Source organism: Camelina sativa, chromosome 12 (genome assembly GCF_000633955.1).
Source record: "Camelina sativa cultivar DH55 chromosome 12, Cs, whole genome shotgun sequence".
Taxonomy (NCBI): domain Eukaryota; kingdom Viridiplantae; phylum Streptophyta; class Magnoliopsida; order Brassicales; family Brassicaceae; genus Camelina; species Camelina sativa.
The window spans coordinates 32,355,873-32,375,608 of NC_025696.1; the positions used below are offsets into that span (position 1 = coordinate 32,355,873).

Below are 19,736 nucleotides of genomic sequence, written 5' to 3' on the forward strand. Positions count from 1 at the left end.
TTTCCCCCCCCCCCCAACCCAAGCTGGAGCATGGAGATTGCGAATATCCAGCTTGCAACGGAAAGTCTCAAACGATGGACCGCCTAGTGGTTTGGTAAAGATGTCTGCGAGTTGATGATGAGTATCAACATGAACAAGATTAATAACACCGAACTGAAACTTCTCCCGAACAAAGTGACAATCATTTTCGATGGAACAGCGGGTTCGTGGCGATGTAGATAACAGACTGGCTATCACAAAAAACACGCATAGGTTGAGGATGTGCAATGCCAAGGTCTGCTAGAACACGTTTGACCCAGAGTAACTTCTTAGTGAGATGAACCATGGCTCGGTACTCTGCTTTTGCGGAGGAAAGACTAACCGTGTCCTGCTTTTTTGTTTTCCATGAAACAGGAGAGGCACCAAGTTGGACAAAGTAACCTGTGACTGATCAACGAGTGAGAGGACAACTAGAATAATCTGAATCGCACCATCCTGTGACCTGGAAATTCGTTTTTGCTTGTAACAAAATTCCATGACCGACAGTGCCTTTTAGATAGCGAACCACACGAAGAGCTGCTTGACAATGATCCTCTCGAGGGTGCTGCATAAATTTTGAAAAAATATGCACAGAGAAAGTCAAATCGGGTCGGTCGCAGCAAAATAGATGAACCGGCCAATGAGCCGCCAATACTGTGCAGGGACTGTAAGCAAAGGCGACTTGGAGAGCGCCAACTTATGATTTTGTTCAAGTGGAAAAGCATCTGGTTTGGAACCATGTAAACCTGCCTCGGCAACAATTTCAAGATCATATTTGCGCTGACTCAGAAAAAAACTGCTTCTTCCCCTAGATACTTCAATGCCCAAAAAATATTTGAGAGGACCTAAATCTTTCATCTTGAAACAGGTTGCCAAATAATCTTTGAACATTTGCAGAGCTCCTGATGAATTACTTGAGACAATCATGTCATCAACATAAATGAGAATATTAATCTGGATGCCGCCTTTGTCAAATGCAAACAGCGAGTAGTCAGACAGCAACTGAACAAAACCATATTCACGAAGAGAAGACGTGAGTTTCGCAAACCAACATCTAGAAGCTTGTTTGAGACCATACAAGGATTTCCTTAATCGACAAAGTTTCTTATCGTCAGCAACATGAAAACCGGGTGGAGGTTTCATATATACCTCTTCTTCAAGATCACCATGGAGGAAGGCATTGTGCACATCCATTTGATGGACAATCCAGTTTCGACCGGCAGCAACCTCGAGGAACAAGCGAACCGATTCCATCTTGGCAACTGGTGCAAAAGTATCTCCATAATCGATACCTTCAATCTGCTTATTTCCAAGAGCAACTAACCTGGCCTTATATCGGTCGATGGTGCCATTGGTGTGATGCTTGATTTTGTAGACTCACTTCAAACCTATTGCTCGTTTTCCTGGGGGTAAATCCTCAATGGTCCATGTTTCGTTCTCCTCCAAAGCTTTAACCTCTCTACCCATTGCATCCTTCCAGACTCGTTTTTGAACAGCTTGTTTAAAACTATGAGGTTCAACAGCCTCTGTAACCGCAACCAAGTATGCCTGATGTGTTGCCAAAAAATGATTGTTCCCAAGATAATTATGAATTGAATACCAACATGTACCTTTAACGGGTTGAAAAACCGAGTTTGAGCAGAATTGGTGACATAATCATTCAAGGCCACAGGTTGGGAGCGTGTGCGTTCACTGCAACGAAGAGGGATAGGAGCCAGAGGAGGGACGACCACTGCGACCAGTTCCGGCGAGAGTGAATCAGTATCAGAAGCCGACGGAGATGATTCATCAGTGTCGGGGGAAGTATCAGATCGGGTCGGAGAGGAGTCGTCAAGGGGTGGAGAAGATAAATTCGATGGAGGGCTTGCAATAGCAGGTGGATCGGCATCACGTGATGGGCTGCGATTTATAGGCCCAATATCATCCATAGGTAATGGACCTGGTGAAATAGAAGCCCACAGAGCATCTCCTTCCTCCAATAGAGCAGACGACGATTGTTTCGACACCTCTGCGAACAGATAAACATCCTCTTAGAATTTGATATCGCGAGAAACCAAAAACTCGTGTGTCTCAAGATCATACAACTGCCAGGCCTTTTTCCCATATGGGTAGCCAACGAACACGCACTTGCGACTTCTTGCAGAAAATTTGTCACCTTTGTTCGTGTGAGCATAGCAAAGAAACACAAATGACCATAATTGGGAGCCTTATTGTGAATTCGTTCATACGGTGTTAAACCGTTCAAGACTGAACTAGGAGTTCGATTTATCAAGTAAGCAGCCGTTAAAATGCACTCGTCCCAAAAATCAATGGGCAGAGAAGCTTGAAAACGAAGAGGGCAATGTTGAGGATGTGAAGATGTTTCCGTTCGACACGGCCATTCTGTTGTGGTGTCGTGACACAAGAGATTTCATGGATGATTCCTTGAGACCGAAAATACGCAGACATGGCCATGAACTCTGTGCCATTGTTGCTACGAACCCGTTGTACAACCATGGAGATAAGATGTTTAAAGTTTGTTGCAGTCTCGGTTTTGTCAACTTGCAAATACAACCAAACACTTCTAGAGTAATCGTCGACTATGGTAAGAAAGTAACAAGCTCCAGAATGAGACGGTGTTTTGTAAGGTCCCCAAAGATCGATATGAAGCAATTAAAAAATTGAACTTGTTTTATTACTGCTTAGAGGAAAAACAGTTCGTGTATGCTAAACGCGGAGACAAACATCACACGCCTTATTGGAAAGTTTAGAAACAACATAAACATCAAGGTTTGAAAGAAAACTAACTATTTTATCAGAAGGATGACCCATCCTCTTATGCAACAAATCATAAGACTTCTCCTCCTTAGGTAACACCGATGCAGCCAACTCTATTCTGCAGAAATGAAAGATTCCAGCATCACGCTTCCCCGCACCAATCATCATCCTCGAAGCGCGGTCCTGGATAACAAGGAACTTTTCAGCCAGTTGAACCACACAACTATTTTCATCCATCAGTTGTCCTAGTGAAATCATATCAAAGTGAAACCCAACAACATAAAAAACAGATTTAAACACTAAGTTGTCACCTATAACCAATGTGCCTTCTTTAACAGATATACGTTCACGCGTCAGCTAAAATAACCAAAACAGGTTGTTCTATATCCCTCACATTAGTAAGAATTCCTAAATTCCCAGTAAGATGATGAGAGGCCCCGTGTCGAGTATCCAAGATGGAGAAAAGGAATTACCCGATATTTTTTATTTCTAGAGCTAGCACCACCGTTGAGAAGAGTCATGAGTGTTCGCCATTGAGTGTCATTGAGTCCAGCCACCGCATCCTTGTCTTTATTAGTGATCACATGATTCGCAGTTTCAATGAGTGGAGTTGCAGTGACATGCACAACATTAGCATATGAGAGACCGCTACAACCACGTCCTTGAGCACCCGAAGGAGACACGCCACGACCTTGACCAGAAGACGTACGAGACCGAGGACGATCACCCCACCACTCAGCATAACCAATCACTCCATAGCAACTCTCAGAAGCATGACCAGGACGATTGCAATGCTTACAAAACAGAGTTTGTCTTTGTCATCCCGATGAAAGACCGGTTTGGTCTGAGCAACAAAAGCGGTAATCTGTTGTTGGTCATCACGGTGGAGAGTTACATTCTGCACGAGGTCTTCCTATTGGCGGACAATGTTATACACCTCTTCCATCGGTTGTAGTGGAACTCGAGAGATCCAAATTGATCGGACGGTGCGAAACGAGGTATCATCAAGACCAAAAATAAATTGGTGCACCTTGTCATCTTCACGGTCTTTCTCTTGAACCTCCCAAAGGTTACACTCACACTTACCGCACTTACAAACACTGAGAGAACGGTAGGTAGCCATACTATCCCAAATGTGATTCAGCTTACCAAAATATGCTTCAATGGCGAGACCTCTCTGTTTGCAACAGGCTAACTCCGCTTTGATTTGTTGAAGCTTAGGACCATTCATGATAGAAAACCGCTTCTTGAGATGATCCCACAGATCTTTCGCAACATCCCGGTGAGAGATATTCGAACGTAACACCGGATCAATGGACATCTTGATCCATGACACAAGGAGCGCCTGAATCGTCCACCACTCTTCGAGATCTGGCAATCCCTCAGTCAGTCGAGCAATGGTACCATCTAGGAAACCAAACTTCTTGCGAGATAACAATGCCGTCTTCATGCCACAAGCCCATTCGTCGTAGTTCGTACCTTGTAGCAGTGGATGGGAAATCACTGCTCCAGGATTGTCAGCGGCTGTCAGATCGTACTTAGATATCGTGCGGCGAACCTCTGTAACAGCCGGGGTCGGGTTCGGTCGGGTCGGGGTCACTTGTTCGGAAGCCATCGGAAAAAAAAGAAAAACAATCGAGGAAAAAAAAATATGTGTTTATAAATGTTTCTCAGGCTCTGATACCATGAAATGGTCAGAGGAGGAAGACCAGATGGAGTGAATATCCTGATATATTGCATTAAGGCGATTACATAGCTTATATAAGCTGATACAGAATCCTAAGACATAAATACAATGATATGATATCTCCTATGATTTAATATATACGATATGATTTCCCTAAACATGTGGGATATAATTATAGACACTATCCCATTATTTTAGACGTTTAATATCCAATTGTTTTCGAATGGAATAAAAATATACCAAATAATAAAACTGTGTCATTTAAAAACCCAAAATAATAAGCGCTGTTATTTTCATACCTACGATTTTTCAACATAATCAAAATTCCAATTTTACCCTGATTATCTAATTAATTAATAATTTTTAATATAAAACTCTCGATTTTTTGTTAACCATATCAAACCGGGAGTTAACCGGTTACGTACTTCTATCTTTCTAGTTCTATCTCTCTTCTTCTTCGTCCCGGTTAATTAAAAAAGAAAGCAAATATCGTGTATATTTATATTTTAGTGTTTAGGTGGATATCCGACATCCATTTCAGATAGTTCGTATCTTATATACATTGTTTCAAGTCAGTAAAACATATGAACACATGTGTTTTTATATGATTTAAGCGCATAAAAGAAACAAGGGATTGAAGAGAATATAAAAAGAAAAAGTATTGAAATAAACAAAGGCGAAAACGCGCTAGTGTAGAGACACATAAACGAAGACGAATAAACAAACAAAAAATTTCGATATGATCAATACCAAAAAAAAAAAAAAGAACGAATGAAAAGGGAAAGTGTTTTTTTACATAGGTGTCGTCAACTCTGAGTAGTATGTATTAGAGAATCGATCTGAGATCAATTAAGCAATAATTGAGTCATTAAGCTGTAATCGTTGAAGTCTCACTGTTATTGGCGGATTCAAATCGACAGAATCAGTGCGTTGACTTGGGGATCTCTGGTTCATTCAGTAAACTGCTACGGTCGTTTCTTAGAGTGAGTACTCTAATCCTTATTCTCTTCAATATTTTTCATGGAGTCAATAGATTTTCTTGTTGTTCGTTCCCATAACGCATGCAGCTTCTAATTTCAGTGTTTTTTTTTTTCAATCGCAGGCTTGATCTGTCTAGGCACACAGATTTGAGTCAAGTTCTATACTGGAGTCACATTTGGTCAAAACAGAGACGCTTTAAAAGGTGAACCAAATATGAACTGAATTATTGAGACAATGATGTAATGTCCTCATGTCAACAAATTATGTTTTACTGGATGTGTTTTAGCTAGCTTGTTATTATCCAGTACATGAGTTTCATGTCGCATTGGATTATATATATTTTTCCGTTGACTTGCAATGAAAATTAATTACTCGTAGAAATTTAAATGGAAAACAACTTTATTAACATAGCATTGACATATTAACAAATTAAAATCTACAGTCTGATACTCTGATCACTGCAGAGGACAAAGGGTAGTCATATAACTTCTTCTTCGAGCCAATGGTTGGAAGGTTCCCATTAATGTTCCTCCTTGTTTCACATTTATTCGTGTCAGGTACAGCCGTTACTATTATTCCAGATTACAATTTTGGTGTTTAATCACTATTTGATGATTTTTTTTTCTTCATTGTTAATTTTCTTATCAATCGTAGGAGTAATGTCGAGAAACTTTACTATAGAGAACAAATGCGATTACACTGTCTGGCCAGGAATCCTAACCATGGCTACTATGGTTTTTCCCACCACCGGCTTCACCCTCAAGAAAGGGGAGTCGCGTGTCATCAATGTGCCATCGTCATGGACAGGTCGTTTGTGGGGTAGATCCCACTGCTCCACCAGCTCAACAGGGAATTTCTCTTGTGCCACGGGAGACTGCGGCTCCGGAAAAATCGAGTGCTCGGGAGCCAGAGCATCGCCTCCGACGACTCTAATCGATTTTACCCTCGACGGTCCAAACGGTGAAGACTACTATGACGTAACTGTCGCGGACGGTTACAACCTTCCCTTGGTTGTGGTCCCACAGCTTTCAGGGAGACGGAGTGGCCGGACATGCAGCAACGTTGGTTGCGTGGTCAACCTAAACAAGACGTGTCCGTCAGAGCTTAGGGTGATGGGAAGCTCCAACAAGGAACATCCCATCGCTTGCATGAACGCTTGTGACAAATTCAAGTTGCCGGAGTTCTGCTGTTACGGTGAGCACGGCACACCTGAAACATGCCAACCGACGCTTTATTCGAAGAATTTCAAGAACGAGTGTCCACTCGCTTATAGCTATGCTTATGACGATAGAAACAGCACCGTCAGATGCTCAAACTCAGCTAACTACATCATCACCTTTTGCCCGCTGATTACTTCGAACACCACCAAGTAAGTTTCCGTAATCACCTTCCCTCTAGTCATTTTCTATCTTCTCAAAGACGATAGAAGGGTCGTTAGACATCACACTGCTTTAGTTTTGACCATTTATTCTCGTGATATATATATATATATATATATATATATATATATATATATATATATATATATATATGTATATATATATATAATTACAAATTTACAAATGCGAATTACGTTTGGTGTTTAATTGTTGTGTTAACCCAATCTAACTTATCTTGCTAATGAGTTGATGCCATACTCCGATCACAACCATGTTAGTATCATAGTATGTGATCCAATGCTATAGAAATATTATTCTAAAATTTGGTTGCATAGTTGTCTAATTGTCCATCTATCCTTAAGTTGTCAAAAAATAGTTACATTTTTCAAGGTTGGTAAATTTCGTTATTAGTCAGTTAACAAAACCTTTTTGGTAGTTTAGGAAACTAATCAGTCCTTAGACTGCCGCTTAAATATTCGAGGTGCTAAGCAAAATCTTATGTTTGATTAACGCCTATCAGTTTTTAAAACATTTTAGAGACTTCAAATGTATTTCTTATAAACTGATATAGTGATATGTATGTAATAAATGTCACTTGTTGGATAGCAACACCATAAGCTCAGCGTCTCAATCCTCCAAGGAAACAAATGGAGGAACAAAACGTAAGTTTATTATATTTACCTTTTCATACCAATATATCTCATGTTTCTTTTTTCTTAAGAAGACTTCTTGTTTGATTATTTTTCCATTGCAGAAAAATCATCATGGAAGTTAAAACTCATACTTGGTACAATATCTCGCTCAATCCATCTGATTGTACGTACCCTTGTATATATACAAAAACACCTGGATTTTTTTATTCTTCTTTATTATCTTATTCCAGGAGTCTCAGCAGCAGCTTTAACCATAATGATCACAATTTTCGTCGTAGTAATAGTCAGAAAAAACAATGAGAGAAAGAGTGATTGGAATGACCAGAATGTTGAAGCAGTTGTAATGTTGAAACGATATAGTTATACAAGAGTCAAGAAGATGACAAACTCATTTGCGCATGTTCTCGGGAAAGGAGGATTTGGAACTGTCTACAAAGGAAAGTTACCCGATAGCGGTCGAGATATTGCAGTGAAGATCTTGAAGGAAACAGAAGGGAATGGAGAAGAGTTCATAAACGAAGTAGCTAGCATGAGTAGAACATCTCATGTCAATATTGTTTCTCTGCTTGGATTCTGCTACGAAAGGAACAAGAGAGCTATTATCTACGAGTTCATGCCGAGTGGATCCCTCGACAAGTTTGTTTCTGAGAATATGTCAACCAAGAAAGATTGGGAAAAATTATATGACATTGCGATAGGTGTCTCTCGTGGGCTAGAGTATTTGCACAATCGTTGTGTCACAAGGATTGTGCATTTCGACATAAAGCCGCAGAACATACTCATGGACGAAAATCTTTGCCCTAAAATTTCAGATTTTGGTCTTGCTAAATTGTGCAAAAACAAGGAGAGCATCATATCGATGCTACACATGAGAGGGACCTTTGGATACATTTCCCCTGAAATGTTTTCCAAGAACTTTGGAGCAGTTTCGCACAAGTCAGATGTTTATAGTTTTGGTATGGTCGTTCTCGAGATGATTGGAGCAAAGAATATAGAAAGGGTTGAATATTCTGGATCCAACAATAGTTCAATGTACTTTCCAGATTGGGTCTATAAAGATTTTGAGAGGGGAGAAACCGCAAGGATTTTTGGAGATGGTATGACCGATGAAGAAGAGAAAATTGCAAAGAAATTGGTATTGGTTGCTCTATGGTGTATTCAGATGAATCCATCTGATCGTCCACCGATGATAAAAGTCATTGAAATGTTAGAGGGGAATCTAGAGGCTATGGAAGTTCCAGCTAATCCTTTCTTGCTTGCACAAGCAACAACGGTTCCAGATGCTCTTGAAGATAGTAGTGAGACTTCAGCCTTCTTTAATCCAAGTCATTCTGAAAGAGATACTCGCTTAACTAGTGAAGATGCTATACACTTTTCCAAGGAAGTGTTGCAACAAACTGTTGAAGAGAGTCAACATGGGTCAAGGTCCTCCTAAGCTAAAGTCAACCGGAGTGTGGATATCTATAAAACTTGACAAGATCTTAAGTTATTCTTCTCGATTAGGTTTCTAAAATTTTCTGACTAAATTAGTCTTAATTCTATGCTTACTAGATGATGTTTATTGATGCAGACACTCAACATTGTTCGTTAATGAAGACTAATTTCCGTTGTTTTTTTAAATGGAAAATCAATTTTATTATATCACAAAAATGTTATAGTATACATATACATGAACCACTCAATACATGAAAAAAAAAGTTTAACACTATCGTTGCTTAATAAAGTGTTGTTACAATTGTTGCTTTAGTAGAGAACAACGCTAGTTTAAACTTCCCTAAAACAAAGCTAAGGTGTCAATGAACTTATTTTGTTTCTTGAAAAAATATTACAACCAGACAGGCATTCTATTGATTGTATGAATGTTTGCGCCAATTTAATGTTTAAAGTAACAAATTTCTTCAACCCCACAAAAATGTAACTGTTTAGCAAAAGAGAAATAATCTAACCGTTTTTTTTTGTAAGGGATAGGGAGAAAAAGATCTCCGTGTTATTTATTTAAAGAAACTGAACAATTACAAACGAATGTATCTTGGGATCGAAATCCCTCGAGCATCCTCCTCAACTAACAAGGCCATATCATCCGGAGCTAACTCCAACATTTGAAAACCTAAAGGCAATGTAAAAGCATAGACGGCTAGCGCGTCGGCAAGACGGTTCGCCTCTCTATACACATGTGTAACACGGACTATCCAGTCCCTAGATAAAAAGCCATGGCACAGGCGTACCAGAAAAGACAGGGGATGAGTGTCACTGATCCCTATCCTTAAGAACTCCACCACCAATTTCGAATCCACCTCAACCTCCAACCTTCGAACATTCTTCCCCCATGCTATGTAAAGTCCATAATATACGCCCCATAGTTCTGCTAATTGGGCTGAACAGACGCCAATATTCAGCACAAAACCACCATACCACCGACCTGCATGATCCCGCAAGACACCACCCGCCGTTGCAGGTCCCGGATTACCACGAGATGCTCCATCAGTATTCAACTTAATCCATCCCTCAGTCGGCGCCTGCCATGCAACCATCCTTACCACCCGTTCCGCTGTATGCGGTTGATCACAAACCACCCGATTAGCTTGACCAACCTCCCTCGCCATATCCGGATGAACTTTACCTGATCCCTGCATTTACTGTTAGTACCAAATATGTTCCCACATCTCCATTTCCATCCCTACCAGACACCTATAGCAAAATGTGTGGACCAAGACGACTCCGCAGCAGCCCATGTATTAGTCAAATTGTTGTACAATCAGCCAAACAATGAAGTATGAAAAAAGACCTGACGCTGCCGAGTTGGTACAAGACGAGACCAAACACCAGACATCGCCGGACAGTCCCTCAAAATATGAATTATGGACTCCTTGCCCCCTTTACAGATAAGGAAAATATTCGTGTCTCCCAGATGCCGTCTATACCTCTCCTGATTGGTCATGATGGCTTGCTGGGACACCAACCAAATAAAAATCCTCACTCGCTCTGGAACCATCACCCTCCATACCTTTGCGTAGAAATCTGTCATATTTGGCTGGGGTGCCCGAGTTGAGGTTAATAAGGCATAAGCAGACTTTACAGAGAATCTCCCATCAGCTGTACCACTCAAAGACAGCCGGTCTTTAGCTCCAGTAACATTATCAAGCACTATTGCAGACAGTTCCAAACGTGTATGGTTCTCGACATATGGTAGTATACGCTCCAATAACCAACCGGATTCATCACTCCATAAGTCTTTCACTTTAATCGTGTTCCATCTTTCTGGTAATGATGTAACCACACAATCCTTCAAAGGATGCTCTGATAACCATTTATCCTCCCAAAAACGGATGTCTCTACCATTTCGCAGCACCCATCGATACCCTTGGCAAACCACATCACGCAAACCAACCCGTAAACTTCGCAAAGTCGAAGAACCCGGTTTCTTAGCAAATATCCAACCAGTCTCTTGAATTCCTCCTACCTTGTATTTGCTTCTCAGAACACTGGCCCAGAGACTAACTTGATCCCCCAACAGATGCCATCCCAATTTTGCAAGAAGAGCTTTGTTCATATGTTGAGAAGCGCGTATCCCCAACCCTCCCTCACAGCGAGGCAAACAAACTCTATCCCATGCAACTAAGTGCTGCTTCCTCTTTTCTGGTGTACTACCCCACAAAAAGTTCTTCGACACCTTATCCAACCCATCCAGCACTGACTTAGGTAACAGAATCGTACTCATCGTATGAACTGGGATGGACGAGAGGACCGACTTAGTTAGAGTGAGTCTTCCCGCCATACTCAACAGTCTTCCCTTCCATCCTGCTAACCGTGATGTAACTTTTTGAAGGACCTCGCCAAAAGTATCTTTATTGATTCTCTTCTGTAAGACTGGCATACCCAAATACTTCCCTAGGTCCACAGTTGCTTTAATCCCGCTCTCATCACACATCTGTTTCCCCAGCTCCCTCGAAACATTATCAGAGAATAAGATCTTGGATTTCTCCAAGCTACCCTTCTGACCCGATGCAACACAAAACTTCTCCAAGACTCGTCGAATAACACGCACTTGCGATACCGAAGCCTCAGCAAATAGTATCAAATCATCCGCAAAACAAATGTGGGACAATTTCGGACTCCCTCGTGACAAAGCAATAGGTTTCCACTCCCCCAGTATGATTGACTTATCAATCATGTGACAAAGCCTCTCAAGGCACAACACAAAGAGGTAGGGGGACAGGGGATCCCCCTGTCGTAAACCTCGAGCTGGTGTGAAGGCTTCAGTCTTCTCACCATTCCAAAGAATCGTCATTGAAGGGTCCCGCACACACCTAAGCACCCATTGAACCCAACAATCCTCAAAACCAGCCGCTATCAAGGTATCCTCGAGGAAGTCCCACCTGATTTGATCATAGCTTTCTCCAACCCTTACGCCCTTTCTTCTTACGCATCGAGTGGACCGCTTCCTGAACCAAGACAATATTATCACTGCTTAACCTCCCCGGGATGAAGCTAGACTGAGCTGGACCAATAAGCTTCGAGATAACCCCCTTAAGTCGTATCACCATTGTCTTTGTAATAATCTTAAACAAGACATTACATAGACTAATGGGACGAAACTGATTAATTGTTTCCGGCTTAGACACTTTTGGTATCAACACTACCAAAGCATCGTTTATATGAGGTGGTAACTGACCTGAGCTAAAAAACTCCAAAGCAAACTTCACCACTGAGTCACCAACCTCTCCCCAACAACTTTGGAATAAAATGGGCTGATAGCCATCCGGACCTGGGGCTTTGTATCCTCCCATGGCTCTAGTCGCTGCTTCCACTTCAGACTCAGAGAAAGGTCTATTAAGACACTCCTTCTCCACTCTCGTCAAGCTCACAAAACCATCTCGTGGTAGACTAGCAACCACTGTAGGAACATCATTCATAGAGTACAACCGCTGAAAGTAACTCACCGCGATATCCTCCAGCTCTGAAGCACCCGTAACCCAGACATTATTCTCATTTTTCAGCATCTCTATACGATTTCTCCTTCTTCTTATAACCGTAGCAGTATGAAAGTAGGTTGTATTACGATCTCCGTGTACAATCCATTTGTCTCGAGACTTCTGGAACCAAATCATCTCCTCCTGTTCAAGAACCTCTTCAAACTCTTTCAACATATCCTCTTCCTCACGTAACATCTCATCTGTCTACGTGACCTCCAACCTATCCTGGATCACCTTAATCTTATTTATTAACATATCCTTCCTCTTCTAAACATCTCCAAAAACATCACGATTCCACTTTTTAAGAGTAACCTGTAATGCAATCAAGGCCTCTGGTGTTTTTAGTTGAACATCCCATGATGCAACCAAAAGGTCTTTAAAGCTAGGATGCTTCAGCCACGCCGCTTCAAACCGAAAGGGTCGTCGACTAGCATCTCTCACCACATCAGGACATAGTTGTAGATATAGCGGAGCATGATCCAACGCTAGAAAGGGTAAGTGTGTCACACTAGCATCCTGCCACTTCAACCTAGAGTGAGCACAACACAATACTCTATCCAACCTCTTCGCAATAAAGTTATTCTCAGTTCTTCCTCTCCGCCAAGTAAACTTATTGCCTAGAAACCCCATGTCAATCAAAGATAACCTTTGGATCCAATCTCCAAACTCCAAGGAATCAGGAGATAATCTTCCATTCCCTCCTGACCTCTCATCAATGCGGACTATAGTGTTAAAGTCTCCACCAACCACTATAGGACCTTCTAAAGCTTCAATAACCTCTCGCAGCTTATCCCATAAACCTGATCTTCTGCTTACCGATGGTGCCGTGTAGACAACAACCAGGTTCAACAACTCATCTCCATTTTGTATTGTCGCCACTATATATTGTTCGGACGACTCAATAATCGTGACTTCACCATTATCAGACCGCCAAAGTAACCAAAGACCCCCACTCTGCCCAACAGCATCAACCCTAAACGAATTTTCAAATCCCAAACCACAACAAATTCGACTAGCATTCTCTCCTCCAGCATGCGTTTCAAATAAAGCAAGGATATCCATTTTGAATTTCTTCATTAGGTATCGGATTGCTCTCCTAAAAGCGGGTTTATTCGCCCCCCGACAGTTCCATAATAGACAATTCATTAGAATTTGCAGACAAACCTTCACAACTATCGGGGCAACGTATCATTGCTCCCGCCTCGAGCTTCATCACTCACCGGCCCTATCCGCCGCTCCGTAATCTCTCCAACCATTTCCTCCGCTTGATCGGGACGAGGGGGCACAGGAAGCATGTACTCACCACTTGAAACCTGCCCACTCATTTGGTTTCCGCTTACAACTTGTCCACTCAACGGATCTCCACTCTTACCGGAATACACTCCTCCCGATCGACCCAAACAGTCCGACTCCACTCGCAACCGTTTACCAGTCGAATACAGCAACTCCTCCCCTTTGGTTAGTCCGAAGACCAAACCTTTACTGGGCTTCTAGGCAAACATTTGTTTCTGTTTCAGCCCATTATTTTTGGCTACTTGCTTCATAACAGGCTTTGAAGCCTGAGGCCCAAAATGCTTATTTCCTTTTCCCTTATTAGACGGTCCACCAGAACGCAGATCTTTTGCTTGAGGCGCACGACCCACATTTAAACAAAGATTCGAGGGAATTTGGTTCTCCTTATTCACTCCGACACTTATGGGATTCTCCCTTAAATCCTGTGATAATGGTAGATCCTCTAACCTTTCAAAACGGTTAGATGTTTCCAAATCTTGCCTCCTGGTAATATCCTGCAGATTACGTTCCGGATTTCCGCTCGTTTCTCCCGCGGCAAACACCATCAGGCCGACCCCCGTCGTCGGTCGCCGGCCCCTTCGCCGGACCTCCGTGAAACCGTCAGTTTGTGGGACTACTGAGCTCGTCCCCTTCTCACCCACCTGATCAGAAACTACCATACCCATCTCCGTCACCGTGTCGGACTGTCGCAGGAGACATGCATGGACTAGATGACCATAGATTCCTCACGACGAACAAATGTTTGACAATCCCTCATAAGAGACAAAATAACGTTCACCATTAATCAACACCGTTCCTTACAATGGTCGTGAGAGGTTAACCTCCACACAAATTCTAGCAAATCTTGCCCTCTCAAACGACAAAGTAGTGATGTCCACCCTCAACGGCTTCCCTAGACCGCGGGCAATGCTCATAAGTAACACCCTGTGATAATAGTTATACGGGATATTCGTTAGACGTACCCACACCGGCGTCGTCACGATATCATCTCTCAAGGGATCAAAGCTCGAAGACCAGTCTTGCACCATCAAATAGTTACCAAAGATCCTCCATGAACCACCTGTCAACGCCTCTAAGTACTCTTCCTCCAACTCAAAACGAATCATGAAGAACTGTCGGGGAAAATCCATGACGCTAACCGTTTAGCAAAAGGGTAAAAGTATAAAAAAATATAACCGTTTAGTCTACCAACATATAGCATATTATTTGGGATCGAATTAGAGAAGTCTGATCGGACTACAATAAATTTTCAAAATCCTAGTAACCTATAAATTTTAAAGGACTAGTACTATGTATGATCTGGATGGAAGACCAAATTCATTATAAATGCTTCGTCTGAAAGATTTCATGTTCATAAGTTTGATTTTGGAATTAAAAAAAAAACTAAAACACTAAGATTTTTTATAGATTGATTCGTCAAGAATTGATTGTGGAATGAAATTTCCTAAAACCACACACATTTGTTTGTTTATCTTCTAAAGAAAATGCAACGTTAACCATCAACTATGATTTCTACATGATGATTTAAAGAGAACAATTACGAAAAATTTGACAATTTCTGCAAGATGATGGAAGCATTCGAAAAGCCTTTAAAGAAGTAAGTGCATGCAAAAAAAGCCTTCGATGATACGATTGCAATACACACAAATTCTTTTTGGAAAAATAATGTTTTAGTATCTTTTTTCACTTTTAAGATGATGGCACAAAATTAGACTCATCTTTTAATCAACGATCCAAAAGTTAAACTTAAATATTAATTATATTGTAACTCGACATAATTTAAAACAAAATCTATTTTATACACAAAAGCTCCCAACATCAAATTGAAAATAATTTAATTATATTGGTTTATACTTTTACTTGATTTAAGAATAAAAAATGTATATATTAATACTTTATTCAAGCTCCATTTGGTTCTAAACACTTGTGAAAAAAAATAACGAAGAAAATTGAGGGTAACTTCATTCATTCATTGAAAATTCATGCTATGCATCATTTATATTTTCTAGATCTTAATTTTGTTAAGGATATTATTAATATTCTTGGGTTGATACAAAGATAATTTCTTGTTTCATTTTTTTTTGGGTATGGTTAAATTGTGAATTTGGTAAATAACTAAATCTGATATATATCAGATTTATGATGGTGAAAAATTTGTATGATGATTTATTAGATTAATATAAGGTTTATTTGACGAAAAAAACTAAATTTGATATATAAAGAAAAAATTATTCGGGGAAATGTCTTTACTCAAGTGGTTACAGCACCACCTCTGCGACCGAACCCCCCGGAGTTCGACTCCACTAAGTCGCGTTACCCCGCGCAGTAGGGTTTGACTATGAATCGGGCCTTGTCGTTTCAATGATGACAAAAAAGAAAAAAAAATTACTCAAATGATATCCAAAAGTTGGTTTATTCCTCATATCTAACAATCTTCTAAAAATTGTTTAGATGTTTAGTGCACTGGGTGTAATTACAAGTTACCTATTGGGTTTAGTTTTTCAATTTTGATTAAAAAAATACACATCAGCAAATTAAAATACACATCATTTTCGATTTTCCACGTCACAACCCGAAAAAAAAACTTAACGGCTGAGTTATAATATTTACGGAAAGATGAAAGGTCTCGTCGATTCATATGACGGCTGAGTTATAATGTTTTGTGGTAGAGTTATCACAATAAATAATCTGAAAGCAAACAGTTAATTTATATTACTTGACGGCTGAGTTATAGTATTTACGGGAAAACGAAAGGTCTCGTCGATTCATATGATGGCTGAGTTATAATGCTTTGTGGCTGAGTTATCACAAGGAATAATCTGAAAGCAGAAAACGAAAGGTCTCGTCGATTAATATGACAGCTAAGTTATAATGCTTGACGCCTGAGTTATTGCACAAAATAAAACAAATGTATTATAATACTGCATTGGACAAGTTTTCGCATTGTGCCCAACTTGTTTACATCTAGAGCATGTGTTTAGCTCATGGCTAAACGCGTCCAATCCGTAGTCTTCAAGAACAAGCTCCACAAGCTTGTTGTGTGTTGTGCCTCCATCTATCTGCACAACTATACACCCTCTATCGTCGGTGTTAAATACATATCTCTGTTTCTTTACCCAATTACCGGAAACAACTAGTACCGGAACTGGATCCATGAAATAAAATGATGAACAAGGTGAAGAAGAAGTAGAAGAACAAGGTGAAGAAGAAAGTGAAGAAGAAGTACAAGAACAAGGTGAAGAAGAAGGTAAAAACCATGTAAGAACAAGAGTCGAAGGAACGACGTTTCATATTTCCGGAGAAGAAAGATGATGACATGGAATGCTGAGATGGATGATGCGTCTGACGTGGCAAGTCAGCCACCAAACAAATTATAACTCAGCCTAAATAAAACTCAGCCATCAAACAAATTATAACTCAGTCACAACATGAATAACATTACAGTAATTAAAAAGCAAAAAAATGGTAGCCAAATTCAGCCGCTTCATCAACTGAAAATATGTAACTCAGCCGTATCGTTTAATAAGTCAGCCGTAACTGAATAATATTCTAGTAATTAATCTTTTGCTACTAAGTCAGCTGTGAAATGGCCGACTTGTACGATAAGTTAGTCTATCACGGCTGAGTTATAGTTTTTAACCATAACTCAGCCGTAACTACATCTCATAAGTCAGCCGTTTTTCATAACTCAGCCATCCGGAAAAAGTTAATTCAGCCGTGTCGTAGTGATAACTCAGCCAAAATTTTGACAACTCAACCATCGGGTGAAAACTCAGCCGTAAGGACGGCTGAGTTAGAGCATAACTCAGCCAAATTTTAATAAGTCAGCCATAACGCTTGGCTGAGTTATGCTCTAAGTCAGCCGTCCGCTTTTATTCAAATGTTTTTTTCATAAATCAGCCGCAACATACCTATAACTCAGCCATCATTACCTCTGTAACGCGTTACGGCTGAGTTATTTAATACACGTCAGCGATTTCTGACGTGACGTCTGGCGTGACAATGACATTTTTTCCGATAACATAAAACAAGAGCACGTTAGGTATTTTGAAAATACCCGAAATATTCTAATAATAAAATCTTTTTTTTTTTGAAGATTCTGGTAATATTATGTATAACATCTAAGTAAATCTCCCATATATAAATGACAATATAGCACCTACTATGCACAAATTAATTGACTATCTACCACTTGATGATGAAAGACACTCCAAATGACTAATTGTATCTCATCCGTACATTCCTCTCTATTTCTCTTTATTCTTTGTTGAATCGTTATCCTCTTCTAATAATTTACATGATTTTGATTTCTGTACGAACTATATATCATAATTTGAATATGTGAACAAATATTTGAAGTAAAAATAGACATACAATTTCCAAAACTTTTTTCCAGGTTAGAAGGTACTTGTTTGATTGTTGCTTTTACTAGAACTTAGTATGCATTGACGTGGATTTTTCATATCGCTTTTGAATTTAAAATTTTCTCTTGGATGGTGTTCACCACCGAAAATCATGTATAAGAATGTTGATTAGACTTGTTGGAAAATTTTGACCAAAAAAAAAAAAAAAGACTTGTTGGAAAGCATAATTTACATTTATGACTAAAAACTATGTCAATAAATGTTTCTTCATCACAAGCTGATGAGAAATAATAATGGTGGAAACAAAGAATTTGAGATGATCATCAAAGAGTTATTGAAAAAAGTACAATGTCATTCGAGAATCTTTCAAGTTACTCTATCCAACAAAGTACCTCAAACATAATTTAGTTTCTTGTGCCAGAGATAGCAATATCATGTTTGTTGCAAACTAGCCATTGTATATAGGTGCATGGTACAAAATACAGAGAATTCTAGAAGTATACAAATCCTAGAAGGAAAAGTTCAGAGATCGGGGTTTATGCGATTGCTCGTCACAAGGGTCTAACAGCCAAAATTGTAAAACGGTGAGTTTGATCATAATGTTTTAACCCCTGTTTTAGAAATCGCTAGATGCTAGTAGGACGGTGAAGGGAGACCTAGCGATTAATCGAAAAATCGAATTTAAATCGGGGATTAATCGGGGACTAGTTTTAAGGGATTTACCTATATATGTGTTGGCGGAGGCACATTGATGACTATGAGTGCAATTGACACCAACAAAATTTTAAAATTCTCCTAACGTACATCAATTTTTTTAATATAAATCAGTTTGAACCCAACCAATTATGAGTTTGAACCCATCAAACAATTTTCCTAGATCCGCCACTGTATGTGTATAATATATTGAATCTGTAATAAGCTACTGATAATTAAGATTGGGATGGTCCAGCAGTTCTCACATGTATATGAAACTGTCAGATCACGAGTTCGACCCCCATATTTTCATTTTGCTTTTTTTATTACAATTTTTTAATAAATGCAAAATGACAAAAATACCTTCGTCCTCTTCCTCTTGGTTTCGATCTGTAACCTCTGTAAACCCTAATTTAAAGAGATGCCTTTTCATTTTTCTCAACTATTAGTCATTTTAACTTAATATTCTCATAGTTTCAGTCTTCATTGCTTCAGATCTATGAAAAGAAAACAGAGTTAGAAGTTCAAAACCCTCAATTTTTTTTTGATAATTCCAATTTGTTGGCCGATTTCACTAAAATTCCGGCGGTAAGGAGTTGCCTAGCGTGTAATCGCCGATGGCAATTACACGGGCACCTAAACCAATTTTTAAAATAGGGGTTTTAACTAGTGTTGTAAACTTTTTTCTTTTGATAATATAGTGTTGTAACTTTGATTAAACCCTTTACCCGAACAAATTAAAATCTCCAAAAAAACTGAAAGTTTAAAATAAATTTCTACTTGATTAGATCAATTAGAGAGCATTATATGCCATTTTCACGATTTACATATATATGCTATTTAATAATCTAAATCCTAACTATTTATTTTCAAAGTTATAACAAATTGACTAGTAAATTAACTTTCAAAGTACGATGTGTGTGCTTTTTTTTTGTCAA

At 39.6% G+C, this 19,736-nt stretch overlaps 2 protein-coding genes across 3 annotated transcripts; one reads left to right on the plus strand and one right to left on the minus strand.

Annotated features, from left to right (window-relative positions):
• LOC104733028 (LEAF RUST 10 DISEASE-RESISTANCE LOCUS RECEPTOR-LIKE PROTEIN KINASE-like 2.4) lies at nt 5,186-9,116 on the plus strand. 2 transcript variants are annotated; one of them, XM_010452644.2, is made up of 7 exons: nt 5,186-5,445; nt 5,565-5,645; nt 5,886-6,000; nt 6,098-6,812; nt 7,429-7,484; nt 7,577-7,609; nt 7,706-9,116. In XM_010452644.2, exons 3-7 carry the CDS (start codon nt 5,946-5,948, stop codon nt 8,908-8,910), a joined length of 2,064 nt encoding a protein of 687 aa, XP_010450946.1. In that variant the 5' UTR covers nt 5,186-5,445; nt 5,565-5,645; nt 5,886-5,945; the 3' UTR covers nt 8,911-9,116. The 2 variants fall into 2 exon arrangements, with proteins under 2 accessions (XP_010450946.1, XP_010450945.1); XM_010452643.2 differs by having other exon boundaries at nt 5,908-6,000.
• Nucleotides 12,716-13,510, minus strand: LOC104734083. The gene has a single exon (XM_010453588.1). The coding sequence runs from the start codon at nt 13,508-13,510 to the stop codon at nt 12,716-12,718; it is 795 nt and encodes a 264-aa protein (XP_010451890.1).